This window comes from Oncorhynchus gorbuscha, linkage group LG15 (assembly GCF_021184085.1).
Source record: "Oncorhynchus gorbuscha isolate QuinsamMale2020 ecotype Even-year linkage group LG15, OgorEven_v1.0, whole genome shotgun sequence".
NCBI lineage: Eukaryota > Metazoa > Chordata > Actinopteri > Salmoniformes > Salmonidae > Oncorhynchus > Oncorhynchus gorbuscha.
In genome coordinates, this window is record NC_060187.1 from 21,826,474 (window position 1) to 21,846,739 (window position 20,266).

General features: G+C 46.4%; 1 protein-coding gene across 20 annotated transcripts in view; it reads right to left on the reverse strand.

The window, feature by feature from the left end:
- The window catches only part of LOC123996746 (receptor-type tyrosine-protein phosphatase F-like), a 454,750-nt gene that overhangs the window by 45,728 nt on the left and 388,756 nt on the right, over nt 1-20,266 (reverse strand). For all 20 annotated transcript variants that reach the window (XM_046300391.1, XM_046300408.1, XM_046300407.1 and 17 more), the window contains one exon: nt 2,119-2,282. In XM_046300391.1, the coding sequence (XP_046156347.1) occupies nt 2,119-2,282 (164 nt within the window). The remainder of the gene's footprint in view (nt 1-2,118; nt 2,283-20,266) is intronic.

The window sequence follows — 20,266 nt, forward strand, 5'->3', positions numbered from 1 at the left end:
CCAGAGTGCCCTGTTACACATTCATTGCAGCAATTGTTCTAGCAATGAGCATGCCCCGCCCACCTGAGGATCTGTCTTTTCCAGCCATCTACTTCCTGTGTTTGAGGGGTGCCCCGCCCACCTGAGGATCTGTCTTTTCCAGCCATCTACTTCCTGTGTTTGAGGGGTGCCCCGCCCACCTGAGGATCTGTCTTTTCCAGCCATCTACTTCCTGTGTTTGAGGGGTGCCCCGCCCACCTGAGGATGTGTCTTTTCCAGCCATCTACTTCCTGTGTTTGAGGTGTGCCCCGCCCACCTGAGGATCTGTCTTTTCCAGCCATCTACTTCCTGTGTTTGAGGGGTGCCCCGCCCACCTGAGGATGTGTCTTTTCCAGCCATCTACTTCCTGTGTTTGAGGTGTGCCCCGCCCACCTGAGGATCTGTCTTTTCCAGCCATCTACTTCCTGTGTTTGAGGGGTGCCCCGCCCACCTGAGGATATGTCTTTTCCAGCCATCTACTTCCTATGTGAGAATGCTGTTCATTGATTACATTTCAGGATTCAACACCATAGTGTCCTCAAAGCTCATCACTAAGCTAAGGACCCTGGGACTAAACACCTCCCTCTGCAACTGGATCCTGGACTTCCTGACGGGCCGCCCCCAGATGGTAAGGGTAGGTAACAACACATCCGCCACGCTGATCCTCAGCATGGAGGCCCCTCAGGAGTGCATGCTCAGTCCCCTCCTGTACTCCCTGTTAACTCATGACTGCATGGCCAGGCACAACTCCAACACCATCCTTAATTTTGCTGACACAACAGTGGTAGTCCTGACGACCGACAATGATGATACAGCCTATAGGGAGGAGGTCAGAGACCTGACTGTGTGGTGCAAGGACAAAAACATCTCCCTCAACGTGATCAAGACAAGGGAGATGATTGTGAACTACAGGAAAAGGAGTGCCGAGCACACCCCCATTCTCATCGACGGGGCTGTATTGGAGCAGGTTGAGAGCTTCAAGTTCCTTGGTGTCCACATCACCAACAAGCATCCTGCCATCCAGGACCTCTATACCAGGCGGTGCCAGAGGAAGTCCCTAAAAATGGTCAAAGACTCCAGCCACCTAGACATAGTCTGTAAAGCCCTGCTATTATTATTTACTGCTGCTCTTTAATTATTTGTTATTCTTATCTCTTACTCTTTTTTTGCATTTTCTTAAAACTGCATTGTTAGTTAAGTAAGCGTTTCACTGTAAGGTCTACTACACCTGTTGTATTGTAACAAATACAATTTGATTTAATTTGAAAGAGAAGGTACATTTATTTTGATTGGTGTACATCTTTTGTGGAAACCATCGTTTAGTACAGTTGAACTGTAAAACAAAAAAGATGCGCTGAAATTAAAGCAAATTCCAAAAATGAACACTCAGATTATAGTGATATTATGTCTGATCTCACAAACAATGTAAAGTATGTATAGGTAGGTGAAATTAAAGCACTCAGATTATAGTGATATTATGTCTGATCTCACAAACAATGTAAAGTAGGTATAGGTAGGTGTAATCTGGAGCCAAGTGTCATTTGTCATCTGAGGAAATCCTGCTATTGACACATTTGTTGAATAATGCACCAGAATGTGACAACAGTAATTAATGAGGAAGTCTGGACAGCACAGGTGAGTGCAGGTAGGCCTAGACAGAGCAAGTTGTTGGTGGTTGCAAGCCTGTTCTACCCTGTTATGTTCATTTATTCATACATGGAAAACACTCATATAAATGTATAATGTTCTTTATTTGAACACAACATATTATATATGTTTATATTATATTTTATATCTGATATCATTAGAAAATGTATATATGAGTGCATTCTAAGGATAAAAGAGAAAACATTTGACAATAAATTGAATACCTGAATTTCCACCGAAATCCCTGAACATTCATATTTGTCCATAGCTGTATAATGTTTGGAGTATCTTCATCCACTGTCCAACTGTTGCATATATTATTTGTATTTATTTTTTATTTAACCATTTTGATGACCGTTGCTAATTGTTCTTCAAATACGATGGTGCTACCTAACTTTTTAGTGCTCACAATTGTCACCTATAAGCAGAAAGTTGGCGTGGCAGCGTAGTTACCTCTTGAAGAGCAGGATGGCGATGACGATGATGATGATGAGTACAACAGCCAGGACAGGGCCCATGACCCACAGCATCTCTGGGTCCTCAGCATGGAGGGGCATACCGCTGTGGAGCTTCACCGTGATGGGGTCTGAGTATGGGCTGGCCGCAAACGTCTTCTGCTGCAGGAGGGAAGGGAGAACCAACAGAGTGAGGAGGACACCACACAGCAACCACTGTTTAGTAGGACGGGGCTCTATAGTTTTGATGAGTCTGAACACTAAATGATCTTCTCTCAGATATACACACTATATTCATGCAGAGCCTTTTGACCTTGATGAACCTTTTGACCTTGATGAACCTTTTGACCTTGATGAACCTTTAGACCGGTGTAGTCTCAAGCCTGTTTCAATACTTTAGAAACGCTGATATCTCTATAGCTGTTATTCCTCATGTCTTAGCCCTAGTCTAACCCAGTGGCCGATGTCAGTGGCTGACAGAGAACATCAGCCAGGCATCTGACAACATGGTGTTCGGTCAACATTATGCTGACTTAGCCCTGTCCTATACAGAGTTCTTGTCACGTTCTGACCTTAGTTCTTTTGTTATGTCTTTGTTTTAGGTTGGTCAGGGCGTGAGTTGGGGTGGTTTGTCTATGTTAGTTTTTCTATGTTGTGTTTTGCGTTTGGCCTGGTATGGTTCTCAATCAGAGGCAGGTGTCGTATAGCTCTGCCTTGGCCCTGTCCTATACAGAGTTCTATATAGCTCTGCCTTGGCCCTGTCCTATACAGAGTTCTCTATAGCTCTGCCTTGGCCCTGTCCTATACAGAGTTCTATATAGCTCTGCCTTGGCCCTGTCCTATACAGAGTTCTATATAGCTCTGCCTTGGCCCTGTCCTATACAGAGTTCTCTATAGCTCTGCCTTGGCCCTGTCCTATACAGAGTTCTATATAGCTCTGCCTTGGCCCTGTCCTATACAGAGTTCTATATAGCTCTGCCTTGGCCCTGTCCTATACAGAGTTCTCTATAGCTCTGCCTTGGCCCTGTCCTATACAGAGTTCTCTATAGCTCTGCCTTGGCCCTGTCCTATACAGAGTTCTATATAGCTCTGCCTTGGCCCTGTCCTATACAGAGTTCTATATAGCTCTGCCTTGGCCCTGTCCTATACAGAGTTCTATATAGCTCTGCCTTGGCCCTGTCCTATACAGAGTTCTATATAGCTCTGCCGGCCCTGTCCTATACAGAGTTCTCTATAGCTCTGCCTTGGCCCTGTCCTATACAGAGTTCTCTATAGCTCTGCCTTGGCCCTGTCCTATACAGAGTTCTATATAGCTCTGCCTTGGCCCTGTCCTATACAGAGTTCTATATAGCTCTGCCTTGGCCCTGTCCTATACAGAGTTCTATATAGCTCTGCCTTGGCCCTGTCCTATACAGAGTTCTCTATAGCTCTGCCTTGGCCCTGTCCTATACAGAGTTCTCTATAGCTCTGCCTTGGCCCTGTCCTATACAGAGTTCTCTATAGCTCTGCCTTGGCCCTGTCCTATACAGAGTTCTATATAGCTCTGCCTTGGCCCTGTCCTATACAGAGTTCTATATAGCACTGCCTCAGCTCTAATCTAACACTGTGTCTGATGGAGCCTTACATCAGCCAGCCATCTGCTGAAGGAGAGAGAGGCGTATTTATAGCTAGCTCCATTCTTTTATAGAGTAAAACTTCCCCAACCTGTCAGCCAGAACACAAAGTGACAACAAGCGCAGTGACTTTAATTGAATTAAGACTTGCAAATTGATCAATTTAACTTTATTATGTGATGCCAGAATCAAGCCAAGCCATACCCCTTGTACCCGCTCTCTCTGCAAACAACTTCATCAAGGTGAAAAAGGATATGTGGTAGAGAGAGAGAGAGAGAACGGAGACAGAGCGAGAACGATGAGAGAGAGAGAGAATGGAGAGAGAGAAAGAGAACGATGAGAGAGAGAATGGAGCGAGAGGAAGAGAGAGAGAGAGAGAGAGAGAGAGAGAGAGAGAGAGAGAGAGAGAGAGAGAGAGAGAGAGAGAGAGAGAGAGAGAACGATGAGAGAGAGAGAATGGAGAGAGAGAAAGAGAACGATGAGAGAGAGAGAGAATGGAGAGAGAGAAAGAGAACGATGACAGAGAGAATGGAGTGAGAGAGAGAGAGAGAGAGAGAGAGAGAGAGAGAGAGAGAGAGAGAGAGAGAGAGAGAGAGAACGATGAGTGAGAGAAAGAGAGAGAAAGAGAGAGAACGGAGCGAGAGAGAGAGAATGAGGAAAGAGAGAGAGCACAGAGAGAGAGAGAGAGAGAGAGAGAGAGAGAGAGAGAGAGAACAGAGAGAAAGAGAGAACAGAGAGAGAGAGCAAGAGAGAGAACGGAGAGAGAGAGAAAGAGAGAGAACAGAGAGAGAGAGAACAGAGAGAGAGCAAGAGAGAGAGAGAACAGAGAGAGAGAGGGAGAACGGAGAGAGAGAGAGAGAGAGAACAGAGAGAGAGAATGGAGAGAGAGAGAGCAAGAGAGAGAGAGAGAACAGAGATTTCCATTTCCAAGAAAATGTGCTCATCTGTGGGGACACAAATGAGCGCAGAGGAACACTACCTTTTTCTTTTTACCTTTATTTTACTAGGCAAATCAGTTAAGAACAAATTCTTATTTTCAATGACGGCCTAGGAACAGTGGGTTTTGGAACGACAGATTTTGTAGCTTGTCAGCTTGGGGATTTGAACTTGCAACCTTTCGGTTACTCGTCCATGCTCTAACCACTAGGCTACCCTACCGCCCTGATCTAAGGAGCACACGAGGGGACAGCTTTATTAAATGTCTTCATCTCCCCATAGAAACAACAGTGACAGCACCGTCAACAACAACGGAAGGGATCTGTTGCAGCTCTGTAGAAGCCTGGGTCTGTACTTTGTCAATGGTAGGTTACAGGGGGGACTCTTTGGGGAGATTCACCTACTGCTCACCTCTTGGCCACAGTACAGTAGACTATATGATCACAGACATTGACCCTTTCTCTCTCAGCTCATTCACTGTCAAGCCACTAACACATCTGTCTGATCACAGCCAAATTACGTTGTTCCTCAAAAAGAACAGACATGGAAACAACCAGACATTCACAGCCCAGTAAGCTGTACAACATCAGAAATTCATACAGATGGGCCCAAAACAGCACAGAAGAAAACCAGAAAGCAACCTGTAGCCAAACTATCCAAACACTCTTAGATAACTTTCTGGATACCACATTCACTCACAGTAAAGAAGGCATCAATCTAGCATCAACTATATATTCAAGCAAATGGCAAAAGAATCACAATTGAAATTGATAAAAAAATAAACAAAAAAAGATCACAGATGACAACTGGTTTGATGCAGATTGTAAAATTATTAGGAAAAAACTTAGAACACTATCCAACCAAAAGCACAGAGACCCAAATAATGGTGAATTACGCCTTCATTACTGTGAGACTTTAAAACTCTATAAACATACACTCAGAACCAAAAAGGCACAGTACAACAGCAAGCAGCTGACACTAATGAAGGAGTCTATAAACACAAACGTCTGGCAAAATTGGAAAAAAATAAATACATCTAAACAAGCGGAATTAGCGATACAAAATGGTGACATATGGACAACCCATTTTAAAACGCTCTACAACGCCGTTCAAATGGACACAAACGCAGAACAACGCCAAATTCATGAGAAGTTGAATGGATTAGAAAAAGCTATAAAGGACAATAAAAATCAATTGGACCCAATTACTGACCAGCAGCTCTATAAGAAACTTCAGGCTCTCAAATTTAAAAAAGCATGTGGACCTGATGGTATCCTAAATGAGATGCTCAAACTCACTAGTGCAAAATTTCAATTGGCTATATTAAAACTCTTTAATTTGATCCTGAGTATAGGTTATTTCCCTGACATCTGGAATCAAGGACTCATAACCCCAATCTTTAAAAAACAGACACAAATTTGACCCTAACAATTACAGAGGCATTTGTGTGAACAGTAACCTGGGGAAGATTTTCTGTAGTAGCATAAATGTAAGAGTTCTAAACTTCCTTAAAAGCACAATATCTTGAGTAAAAGCCAAATTGGATTTATACCAAAACATCACAAGACTGATCATATTTACACCCTACACACCCTGATAGATAAACATGTCCACCAAAATAATACTAAAATATACGCTTGCTTTATCGACTTCCAAAAAGCATTTGATTCTATTTGGCATACAGAACTGTTCTACAAAGTTATTGAAAGTGGTGTAGGGGGTAAAACATATGACATTATTAAATCAATGTATACTGGCAATACGTGCAGCATTAAAATTGGCAAGAAAATAACATAATTATTTAACCAGGGGCGGGGCCTTCGTCAGGGTTGCAATCTGAGCCCTGCACTCTTCAATATTTCCATCAACGAATTGGCCACTATTCTAGAAAAATCCTCAGCCCCTGGTGTTAGTCTCCACAATTCAGAAGTTAAATGCCTACTCTTCGCAGATGACCTATGCCTGCTGTCACCCATGGCACATGGCCTACTGCAGAGCCTGGACCTGCTAGAGCAGTACTGCCAGACCTGGGCCTTGGCAGTAAACCCCAAAATGACTAAAATAATGATTTTCCAGAGAAGATCCAGATCTCAGGGAATTAGACCAAAGTTCTCAATTGGTACAAAATATATAGAGTACTGCACACACTACAATTACTTAGATTTAAAAAATAAGTTCAACTGGACACCTTAATGAGGCAGTGAATGAACTGAGAGAGAAAGCACGCAGGGCATTCTATGGCATTAAAAAGCAAATTCAAGTTGAAATGCTTATTCAAATTTGGCTAAAACTAATTGAATATGTCATTGAACCAATTGCACTTTATGGCAACGAGGTGTGGGGTCCACTTGCAAAACAAGATTTCATCAAATGGTACAAACACCCCATTGAAACGCTGAATGCAGAGTTCTGTAAGATTATCCTACATGTCCAGAGGGAAAACTATAAACAATGCATGCAGGGCAGAATTAGGCCAATATCCACTAATAATAAACACTATAAAAAGAGCAATTAAGGTTTGGAAACATCTAAAATACATTGACCCCCTCTCATATCACTACCAGGCCCTGCAATGCCAAGAACTGAGCAAAGAAAATAGTCCCCTCATCCAGCTGGTCCTGGGGCTGAGTTCAGCTGGTCCTGGGGCTGAGTTCACCTGTTCTACTAACACACTGTTCTACTAACACACTGAAGCCTCAGGACCAGAACATCCAATCAATCAGGGTAAACCAAATTACAACACAGTCAAAACAAAACTATATTGCTTATTGGGAAACACAAGCACAGACACAAAGCAAAATGTGCTATCTGGCCCTAAATCGACAGTACACTGTGGCTAAATATTTGACCATGGTTACTGATCAAAACCTTAGAAAAACCGTGACAATGTACAAGCTCAGTGAGCACAGCCTTGCCATTGAGAAGGGTAGACACAGGAAAACCTGACTCCCTGAGAGTAGGCTACCCGTCCTGTTGGGGGAGGACGCAGAGAGCTGTGGGTTGGCAGCGCACTACATTGCTGTCTGCCATAAGTCGAGGGACAGTGTCTGACAGACTAATCAACCTGCACATGTACTCTACTGTATGCTTATTGTTATTGTTGAATGTATGGTTATATTGACACTTGGGTATTGTTGTTACTGTTGTCCAGTTGACAATTTGGATTCTCATTTTTATATTGAAAATATCCAAAATAACATTGTCACGTCATGCCAATAAAGCAAATTGAATTGAATTGAGAGAGAGAGAACAGAGAGAGAGAGAGAGAGAGAACGGAGAGAGACAACGGAGAGAGAGAACGGAGAGAGAAAGCAAAAGAGAGAGCAAGAGAGAGAACAGAATAGAGAGATCAGAAAGAGAGTGAGCGGAAGAGAGAGATTGAGAGAGAGAGAGAGAGAGAGAGAGAGAGAGAGAGAGAGAGAGAGAGAGAGAGAGAGAGAGAGAGAGAGAGAGAGAGAGAGAGAGAGAGGAAATAGTTGCTGCCTTCCTTGAAAATGTGTGACGGAACACCTTTTTTAATATGGTTTTAATTGCCTTTAAAAAAAACATTAGCTGACAAAGACGTTCATTCCAGAGAGGTAAAAACACAGCACTGCAGCCACTACACAGCCTAACCTGATTACTATGGTGGCAAAGAGGTGGCCTGGAGGGAGGTACAGCCTACTAAGTGCTGATGCAGATGAAGCTACACACTCTGAGTCTGAGTGTGTACAAGAGTAGGAATTATCACATTTAAGTATGAACAAACACCTGCTACGAGCAGATAAACAAACTCCAAATCCTGCCCCATCCACCACCGCCCACTCACACCTGCTCCTTGGTTGTCCCTCGTTCCTCTTCACCCCACAGAGTTATTTTCAGCCTGTGTTGCTCTCCCCTTCTCCTGCTCTTCCCTCCTCTCCCCTGCCATGTGAAGTAGTGAGGCTGTGATCTAGCTTAATGATGCCAGTGAGACAGGGAGAGTTGGCCCTGGGTTCTCCGCTGGCTTCCAGAGGGCGTGGTAGAAGGTGTCATCTTTATCGGAATTGTCTTTAGAGGCCGCTGATGCATATCCTCCCCTGCACTAGTCACGCTCCCTGGTCATAGCAGGGACTACACACAAAGACGCAGTCTACTCCTTCTATACTTGCTCCATCTTTACCTCTCCCTCTCTCCACCTCCACCTCTCCCTCTCTCTACCATTACCTCTCTCCACCTCTCTCCTCTCTCCACCTCTCTCCTCTCTCCACCTCTCTCCTCTCTCCACCTCTCTCCACTCTCCACCTCTCCCACTCTCCACCTCTCCCACTCTCCCTCTCTCTACCATTACCTGTCTCTACCTCTCTCCTCTCTCCACCTCTCTCCTCTCTCCACCTCTCCCACTCTCCACCTCTCCCACTCTCCACCTCTCCCACTCTCCACCTCTCCCACTCTCCACCTCTCCCTCTCTCTACCATTACCTCTCTCTACCTCTCTCAATCTCTACCTCTCTCCTCTCTCCACCTCTCCCACTCTCCACCTCTCTCCTCTCTCCACCTCTCTCCTCTCTCCACCTCTCTCCTCTCTCCACCTCTCTCCTCTCTCCACCTCTCTCCTCTCTCCACCTCTCTCCCACTCTCCACCTCTCCCACTCTCCACCTCTCCCACTCTCCACCTCTCCCACTCTCCACCTCTCCCACTCTCCACCTCTCCCACTCTCTACCTCTCCCACTCTCTACCTCTCTCCCACTCTCTACCTCTCTCCCACTCTCTACCGCTCTCCCACTCTCCACCTCTCCCACTCTCCACCTCTCCCACTCTCCACCTCTCCCACTCTCTACCTCTCCCACTCTCTACCTCTCCCACTCTCCACCTCTCCCACTCTCCACCTCTCCCACTCTCCACCTCTCCCACTCTCTACCTCTCTCCTCTCTCCACCTCTCCCACTCTCCACCTCTCCCACTCTCCACCTCTCCCACTCTCTACCTCTCCCACTCTCTACCTCTCCCACTCTCTACCTCTCCCACTCTCTACCTCTCTCCACTCTCCACCTCTCCCACTCTCCACCTCTCCCACTCTCCACCTCTCCCACTCTCCACCTCTCCCACTCTCCACCTCTCCCACTCTCCACCTCTCCCACTCTCTACCTCTCTACCTCTCTCCTCTCTCCACCTCTCCCACTCTCCACCTCTCCCACTCTCTACCTCTCCCACTCTCCACCTCTCCCACTCTCTACCTCTCCCACTCTCTACCTCTCCCACTCTCTACCTCTCCCACTCTCTACCTCTCCCACTCTCTACCACTCCCACTCTCTACCTCTCTACCTCTCTCCCACTCTCTACCTCTCCCACTCTCTCCCACTCTCTACCTCTCCCACTCTCTCCCACTCTCTACCTCTCCCACTCTCTACCTCTCCCACTCTCTACCTCTCCCACTCTCTACCTCTTGTGTGTGCATCCCCTTTGCTGTCAAAGAAGTGTAACTAAAACAATTAGGCATCTGTGTTCGCAGGAGGATGCTCTCTCGTCAGCAGCATGGCATGTGGAGGGTTGGATGGAACTGTACCCATGGATGGAACTGTACCCATGGATGGAACTGTACCCATGGATGGAACTGTACCCATGGATGGAACTGTACCCATGGATGGACCTGTACCCATGGATGGAACTGTACCCATGGATGGAACTGTACCCATGGATGGAACTGTACCCATGGATGGAACTGTACCCATGGATGGACCTGTACCCATGGATGGAACTGTACCCATGGATGGAACTGTACCCATGTTTATTAACTGCCGGTGGAAATCCCATTGACTCTCACTTAGGCCATGCCTCCAGGTTTACATATGGTGGCACTAGGCAGGCCCAGTTGAGGATGAGGAAGGGAGACAGATACTCAAAATAAGAGTTATTTTAGATTCTTCTGAATATTTCACTGCAGAATAAATTGATGTCTGGAAGTGAAATACTGAAAATATGCACCTAGCATTGCTGCAGACAGTGACAGTCATATCCTTCATAAATGAAGGAGGACTTAAAAGGGCCAAAAGGCTTTGCATTTATGCCTATATTTTATCTACATACGTATGCATATCTAAAATGAGAGAATGATATATGTTTAAGGAAAGTAGGAAGGAGTGATGCATTTCTAAAGTATTTGACTAGGGCCTGAGACGAGTCTACACACTCATTTAAGGTTCAAGGTCAAAAGGTCATGGTGCATCCCAGATTCTGATACCTGCTGAGAAAGACCTAGGGTCTTAATCGACTCAATGACCTTTTGACTCGATCACAAGATCGTTCTGTCCCTGAACAAGGCAGTTAACCCACTGTTCCTAGGCCGTCATTGAAAATAAGAGTTTTTTCTTAACTGACTTGCCTAGTTAAATAAAATGTTAAAATTACATTTAAAAAATGTCAGAAACAGCCATGAAAATCCTGACATCTCTAAGAACTGTTTGTGCTGAGCTCCTTTCTGATCTCTCTCTCTCTCTCTCTCTCTCTCTCTCTCTCTCTCTCTCTCTCTCTCTCTCGGTGCATGCTGGGTGTTTTTGGAGTTTGAGTGTTTGGTGTGGAAAGCTCTATCCTAACTAACTTTCTTTCTTTTCTTTACATGTTATTTTCTATGGTGGAGGGTTAATGCAATATTTGTTTTTAGCGGTATCCAAAGTTTTTTTTTCAAAGTTAGGGTGGAAGAGGACAGAGTAACTTTCCTGGGGGTTGGAAGGTGTAGTGTGCGCAATGGCTTCTCAGCCTAGCGCGGAGGAGACGCTGTCGATACAGCATGGATTCAGGTGTGTTCCTGAGAACGGAGTTAAGGTGGAGGAGGTTCTGCTTGCGGTCGGTGAACAGGTAGGAGCTGAGTTTATACATTCTGCTTCTAGAATGAACAAAGCTGTGGTTGTGTTCATGAAAAGGGCTAATTTGGTCGGTAGGCTAATTGCTAGTGGAATATTTGTAAGGGATGTGTTGGTGTCAATTTCACCTTTCTCTACCCCTTCAACAAGAGTTGTAGTGGCAAATTTGCCTCTGTTTATTACGGATGATCAAATTAGGAAAGAGCTGAGTCGTTTTGGTAAGTTTGCTAGCGGTTTCAGTGTACTGTCAGCAGGTTTTCAGGCAGATGCCGTTAAGCACGTTGTTTCGTTCAGGAGGCAAGTGTTTATGTTTCTGAACAATAATGAGCAACAGCTAAATGTGCATTTTAAAGTGAGGCATGGGGAGGGGCTCTATGCAGGTTTTGCCAGCACAGATAGTCTACGGTGTTTTGAATGTGGGGATTTAGGGCACAAGAGCTTTGCGTGCCCACATAAAGGCCATAGACAAGGTGAGGGTACAAGCGCAAGTGGGGGAAATCGAGGTCAAAATGCAGGGGGTAAGGAGATGCAGACAGCAGAGGCTGGGCCTAGTCAGTCTAGAGATGGTGGTGTAGATGAGGCTGGGCCTAGTCAGGCTAGAGACGGTAGGGTAGTGGAGGCTAGGTCTAGTCAGGCTAGAGATGGTGGAGAAGCAGAGGCTGGGTCTAGTCAGGCTAGAGATGGTAGGGTAGTGGAGGCTGGGTCTAGTCAGGCTAGAGATGGTGGAGAAGCAGAGGCTGGATCTATAATATAATAATAATATATGCCATTTAGCAGACGCTTTTATCCAAAGCGACTTACAGTCATGTGTGCATACATTCTACGTATGGGTGGTCCCGGGGATCGAACCCACTACCCTGGCGTTACAAGCGCCATGCTCTACCAACTGAGCTACACAGGACCAGTCAGGCTAGAGATGGTGGGGTAGCTGAGGCTGGGCCTAGACATGCTATGAAGGGTGGTGCAGATGATGCTGGGCCGAGTCATGCTATGGAGGGTGGTGCAGATGATGCTGGGCCGAGTCATGCTATGGAGGGTGGTGTAGCTGAGGCTGGCCCTAGTCATGCTATGGAGGGTGGTGCAGATGATGCTGGCCCTAGTCATGCTATGGAGGGTGGTGTAGCTGAGGCTGGCCTTAGTCATGCTATGGAGGGTGGTGCAGATGATACTGCGTCTAGTCAGGTTATTCTAGTGGATGAGGAGAGTATAGTGGGGAAGTGTAAGAGATTAGGGGGGGAGGAGGAGGGTGTCAAGAGGAAAAGGAAAAAGGGTGTGGACAAAGGCACCATGGAAATGTTGCCTGTTGCTGTGGGTGAGGCCCTAACCAGAGAGAAAGGGCAGGTGGTCAGGGTGGGAGATAGAGAAGAGGAGGAAAGTGAGTCTGAGGAGTTATTTTTTTCAGATTCCTCTTCAATTGGCCCGGAGCTGACAGCCAGTCAACCAGAGGGGTCTAAGTACACGTTGAGAGAACTGACAAGGTTCCTGAATGAGACTAAGGGGAAAAAAGTTAATCTTGAGGCTTTTTTTCCTGATCCTAGAAAGTTTGTAAGATCAGAACAACAGGCTATGAGAAATGAGGGGCATGGTGTCCTCTCACCCAGGAAACGGTTTAGGTTGAGGAAGTGGGTCACAACAGTGCGTAAAGGTTTACCTTCAGAAACTGTTTAAATGTTTTATTTCTTACTGACACTGGGGCTTTTTGAGCTTTGCTATTGGTCTATTTCTCTGCTGGCTTTTCTCCCACTTCTTATGGAGACTCTTCGGGTAGGCTCTCTCAATATAAATGGCGCCAGAGATGCGGGAAAAAGGAGTGTGTTGGGTGAATATGTAAAAACAAAGTACTGGTGTTGTTTCTGCAGGAGACGCATAGTGATGTGGTGAATGAAGTTGATTGGGGGCTCTGGTGGAAAGGGGCAAGTGTGTTGAGCCATGGGACAAATCTTAGTGCAGGGGTGGCAGTCCTTTTTGCACCGGGTCTGGCTGTAAAAATTTGCTCCTCAAAGGAGGTGTGTAGGGGTAGGTTGCTTGTTGTTAAAGCAGAAATTAACAACATGTGTTTTGTCTTTATAAATGTGTATGCGCCTAACACAGGGAGAGAAAGAGGGGTTCTATTTGGGAGTCTTAGACAGGAACTCTCACAAGTAGCGCCTGGGGAGACGCTGGTGATCGGAGGTGACTGGAACTGTACCATGGATTTTTACAAAAGACAGAAATGGGGAAGAGCCTCATTCAGTGTCAGTGGGAGTGTTAAGGGACATCTTTAATCAGTTTGACCTAGTGGATGTTTGGAGAACTAAACATCCAAACACAAGACAGTATACGTGGGTGAAGGTTTTTGCGGCTAGGGTGAGTGCAGCTCAACTTGATCGTTTTTACATGTCCAGGAATCAGAGCAATAGGCTGCTGGGTGCTACCATTCTCCCAGTGGGGTTTTCGGATCACCACATAACCATGGCTCGGCTATCTATTTCACCAGGGCCCCGGCAGGCATCTTATTGGAAGTTCAATGTAAAGCTCTTACAAGATGCCACTTTTTGCTCAGGTTTCCAGACTTTTTGGGAAAGATAGGGGCAGCGAAGAGAGGAGTATGAGTCTCTGAGTCAATGGTGGGATGTGGGGAAAGTGCAAATTCGGCTTTTCTGTCAACAGTACACAGCTCTCTCATCCTCAGAGGCTAGGAGAGTATTGGGGGAACTAGAGCGGTGTATTAGTGAGATGGAGGTAGAGATGGTGGGGCAAGGCAATGTAGGCCTCCAGGCTAACTTAGCCGAATTATGTAGGGACCTGGGCAGTTTTTTCCAGGTTAAAGCAAAGGGAGCACTTGTAAGAGCTAGGTTCTCCATGCTCAAGGAGATGGATGCTCCCAGCTCCTTCTTATTTGGTTTGGAAAGACAGAGCAGTGAAGCCAAGTGTAAGCATTGTCTACGGCTGTCTGATGGGCGGGTGACCTCTGTGGTGGGGGAGATGCGGGAGCGGACTGTGGAGTTTTATACTGAGTTGTATAGGGCAGAAATGTGTGATCCTATGTGTGCTCAGGTCTTGTTCGCAGGACTCCCTAAGCTCTCTCGGGCACAGAGGGATGAAATGGACATTCCTCTGTTGTCACATGAACTGGCAGAGGCAGTAACCCAGATGCCCCCCGGTCGTGCACCCGGGGTCTTCCAGTGGAATTTTACAAAAGATTCTGGGGAACAATTGGACAGGATTTCTTTTGCGTGTTGCGTGAATGCGTCGGGGTAGGAGAGTTGCCGATGAGCTGCCGTCGAGCGGCTCTGACTCTCCTGCCCAAAAAAGGGGACTTGTGTGAACTTAAGAACTGGAGGCCTGTGGCATTACTCTGTGCGGACTACAAGATTTTTGCCAAGGTCCTCTCTAACAGACTGAAGTCCCATCTGGACTCTATAATACACAAGGACCAGACATATTGTGTACTGGGACGCTCAATCACAGACAACTTGTTCTTGATTAGGGACATGTTGGACTTGTCGAGAGGTTCTAATGTGAACTTTGGACTGGTCTCTTTAGATCAAGAGAAGGCTTTTGATAGAGTGGATCATGAGTATCTGTTTAATGTGATGTCTGTGTTTGGGTTTGGGAAGAGTTTTGTGACCTGTGTGAAGCTGTTGTATGCTGGGGCGTCATGTATGGTTAAAGTGGGGGCTTGAGGGGGGCTCAGTAGGCCAGTCTGGGTGAGACGGGGCATTAGACAAGGATGCCCTCTATCTGGGCAGCTGTACACACTAGCCATTGAGCCTTTTTTAGGACTGCTACGCAGGAGACTGCGGGGAGTGTGCTGGACAGGCATGGATGTGGTGACAGGAATAGCAGTCTCAGCATATGCAGATGATGTTTCTGTGATGGTCAGGGATGGGCAAGATATGCAGGAACTAGAGACCAGTCTGAAGGTGTACGAGGGAGCTTCATCAGCTAAGGTAAACTGGGGAAAGAGCAAAGCTCTGTTATGTGGGGCATGGGGGGATAGGGCTCCTCCTCTGCTTCCAGGGGGTTTGCAGTGGGGTTGTGAAGGGCTTAAAGTGTTGGGGGTGTACCTGGGCTCGGAGAGGTGGGTCAGCAAGAACTGGGAGGGGCTGTCACAGACAGTGGTGTCAAGACTGGCCAGGTGGAGGTGGCTCCTGTCCCAAGTGTCATATAGAGGGAGGGTGCTGATAATCAACAACCTGGTGGCATCTTCCTTGTGGCATAAACTGGCTGTCCTCAACCCCCCCGCCGGTCTGCTTGCAGACCTGCAACGCAAGCTGGTGGACTTATTTTGGTCGGGACATCACTGGCTGAAGGCAGCAGTTTTGTACATGACCGTCCACGAAGGTGGACAGGGCCTGGTGGAACTGGAGAGCAGGATGGCTGCTTTCCGACTAAAAGCGGTGCAGAGACTGCTGTACCACACTGATGTTGGCTGGAGGGAACCAGCATGCGCGCTGCTGAGGAGAGCTGGCGGATTAGGGTTGGACCGGCAGCTGTTCCTCATGAAGCTGGAGAGGCTGAGTACAGCAGGTCTCTCAGAGTTTTACTCTGCGGTGCTGAGGGCCTGGCAGCTGCTAAGGCCCACACGAGAAGGGGGTGTGGAGCCTGGGCAGTGGGTGTGGGAGGAGCCTATCTTCCACAACCCAGCCATCCCTTTGAGATCGGTTCAGTCGGCCACCCTGCAGAGGAAACTGATGGCAGGGGGTTTACAAAGGCTGGGTGACCTGAGACTGCTGGGAGAGGAGGGGTGGAAAACCCCGGAGGTCTTGGCGCAACAAACAGGAATAACGTCTCTTAGGCTGCTGGAGAGATTCCTGGAGGAGGTCCAGGAGGCACTGTCTGAGCCGGTAAGGGGGGTGTTTGAGAGGCCAAAGGGAGAGGGGCCACCAATGTTCCCGCCACTGTAGGTGACGGCAGAGACTGGAGACTGGCAAGGGGGTCTGGAGGACTTGTTAGATTTTAACACTCCGAGCCTGGGGGAGTTTGAGGGAGTGGGAGGTAAAGCCCTCTACAACCTCTGCGTTAAGGTTAGGAGCATTAGAAGCCTAACAGGAGTGAAGGCACATCAGTGGCAGGGGGTATGTGGGGCGGAGAGTATGGTGGGTTTTAGATGGAGGGCGCTCTACAAACCCCCAGTACCAAAGAGGTCAGGGGACCTCCAGTGGAGGGTTCTTCATGGAGCCCTGGCCACTAACAGCTGGTTGGCACGGGTTGATCTGGGAATTGGGCAGGGGTGTCCTTTCTGTCAAATGAAAGAAACTGTAATTCATGTGTTTTCTGTGTGCACCAGGTTAATGCCATTAATGTCTCTGTTGGAATGTCTGTGTGACAGGTTGGGGGTGGTTTTTGCTGTTGGGATGTTTATAATGGGATACAGGTATTCGAGTAAGGAGAAAGAAAAATGTGTTTTGTTGAATTTTCTGTTTGCTCAGGCAAAGTTAGCTATTTGGCTAACAAGGAGGAACAGGGTCAAAGGTGGGGGATAACAGACCCTTTACTACTGTTTCATGGGATGGTCTCTGCGCGCCTTAGGGTTGAGTTTGAGTTCTATAAAATGATCAAATGTGTGGAGATGTTTGAGGAGATATGGTGTGTTGGGGGGGCTGTCTGTATTGCTGGGGAAGATGTTTTGGATATACGGTTGTAGGAGAGGGTTTTTGTGTATTTTTATTTATTTATTTATTTTATTTTTTGTTTGTTATTTATTTTAGGAGTGGGGGGGTGAGTTTTAAATGAATTAAGAATGTTTCAATAAAGAAAGACCAAAAGTCAAAGTCTCTCTCTCTCTCTCTCTCTCTCTCTCTCCAAAACTTTCTTAGAAAAATGGCAGCAGTCACGCCTCTTAGACACAGTGGATGGAAGCCCAAACAGAAGAGCACATTTGAGTGAATAATATACTGCCAGCGCCTCCACATTGACAAATGCTGCATAGGAACACTGTGTATTAGAGCCATATTAAAGTCAGAGAAAAACGGAGTTGATGTAGGGAAGGGAATGAGAGAAGACGGAGGAGTGCATAGGGAGGGGTGAATATAGTCTTTATATTCCATTGTTTCACACATAATCATGCTTACCTCTAAAACCTAATGAAATGACAGGCAACAAAAGCTGACTGTAATGCGGGGTGGCAGTTTTGTTATTTCCCACAACACATAAAACCATAAGCAGGCTTCTTCTTCTCTCTGGATCCGCAAGCACGAATTCGCACGCACGCACGCACGCACGCACGCCGCACGCACGCACGCACGCACGCACGCACGCACGCACGCACGCACGCACACACACACACACACACACACACACACACACACACACACACACACACACACACACACACACACACACACACACACACACACACACACACTATCTGTGACAAACAGGACAGGAGCCATGAGACTCTGCTTATTCCCCAGGCTACAACTTATCTATATCTCTCTCTGCCTCTCTCTCTCTCTGCCTCTCCCTCTCCCTCTACCCGTATCCCTCTCCCTCTCCCTCTACCCCTATCGTTCTCTCTCTGCCCCTCTCTCTCTCTGCCTCTCTCTCTCTCTGCCTCTCCCTCTCCCTCTACCCGTATCCCTCTCCCTCTCCCTCTGCCGCTATCGCTCTCTCTCTCTGCCCCTCTCTCTCTCTGCCTCTCCCTCTCCCTCTGCCTCTCTCTCTCTGCCTCTCTCTCTCTCTGCCTCTCCCTCTCCCTCTGCCCCTATCGTTCTCTCTCTGCCGCTATCGCTCTCTCTCTCTGCCCCTCTCTCTCTCTGCCTCTCCCTCTCCCCCTATCGCTCTCGCTCTGCCTCCCTCGATGTCATTTAAACATCTCTCTCTTTTTCATCCATAAATCTCCCCTCAACTGTTACTGCTGTTCTCTTGTCTCCCTGTACTGCATATTATTGCCCTGAGGCTTCCTCTACCACTCTCTCATCATCCATTAGACTCCATCTCTTCTCTTTCTCTTTACCTCTTACTCTTTTCACCCCTCCATCACTCCCATACGATTCTCTCCTTTGTTGATGAAACAGACACCCTTTCTCAACAGCGCCTCCCCTCCTTTCTTTCCCTCCTTCCATCTCTCCCTCTCTTTCCTGCTGTAAGTGATCACACTGTTTATATGGCCTGTTTCTTTTATCCAATTTCACACTTCCAGGCTATGTTTACCAGCTATTGGAGCCACATAAAGCTGCAGTGCCCTTTTCGCTCCAGCCCCCCCCCCCATCTCTCCATCAACCCTGCGATAACTATAAAGCTGAGCTCACTGTTTTCCAATGAATGTGATTAGCCTGCTACTTTCTCTGGCCAGGCTTGATTTAGATTCAACAATATGTCAATGTGCTGGTGTCACAGATCTGTTATGTGTCTGTCTGTCACTCTGCTAAACGGAAACAACTCTGTTCTTTCTCACCACAATACACAACACTACACAATGCTGTATCAAGGACCAATGTCGGAGAGGATGGGAGAAAGACTCCACGTTCTCCCCACAATGTGTTCCTTACTACCAAAAGATAGAAGAAGGAACTGGGCTGGCGCTGTCAAGGTCAACAGTTTAGTGCTCCAATGTTTGTAAAACAGATTTATGCTTTAAAAAAAGTATTCTAATCAACCATGACATCATTTCCAGAATACAGTATGTTATACAGTAATTATGGGAAAGATGTTTTGCGGATGAGAAGCCGTCTGAAGTGAAGATCATGGACGCCAGTGAGTGCATCTTCTGAGGTGAATAATTACTACTGGGGTAAACAATTACTACTGAGGGGAACAATTACTACTGAGGTAAACAATTACTACTGAGGGGAACAATTACTACTGAGGTGAACAATTACTACTGAGGTGAACAATTACTACTGAGGGGAACAATTACTACTGAGGTAAACAATTACTACTGAGGGGAACAATTACTACTGAGGTGAACAATTACTACTGAGGGGAACAATTACTACTGAGGTAAACAATTACTACTGAGGGGAACAATTACTACTAAGGGGAACAATTACTACTGAGGTAAACAATTACTACTGAGGTAAACAATTACTACTGAGGGGAACAATTACTACTGAGGGGAACAATTACTACTGAGGGGAACAATTACTACTGAGGTGAACAATTACTACTGAGGGGAACAATTACTACTGAGGTGAACAATTACTACTGAGGGGAACAATTACTACTGAGGTAAACAATTACTACTGAGGGGAACAATTACTACTGGGGTAAACAATTACTACTGAGGGGAACAATTACTACTGAGGGGAACAATTACTACTGAGGTATACAATTACTACTGAGGGGAACAATTACTACTAAGGGGAACAATTACTACTGAGGTAAACAATTACTACTGAGGTAAACAATTACTACTGAGGGGAACAATTACTACTGAGGGGAACAATTACTACTGAGGGGAACAATTACTACTGAGGTGAACAATTACTACTGAGGGGAACAATTACTACTGAGGTGAACAATTACTACTGAGGGGAACAATTACTACTGAGGTAAACAATTACTACTGAGGGGAACAATTACTACTGGGGTAAACAATTACTACTGAGGTAAACAATTACTACTGAGGTAAACAATTACTACGGAGGTAAACAATTACTACTGAGGGGAACAATTACTACTGAGGTGAACAATTACTACTGAGGTAAACAATTACTACTGGGGTAAACAATTACTACTGAGGGGAACAATTACTACTGAGGTGAACAATTACTACTGAGGTAAACAATTACTACTGGGGTAAACAATTACTACTGAGGTAAACAATTACTACTGGGGTAAACAATTACTACTGA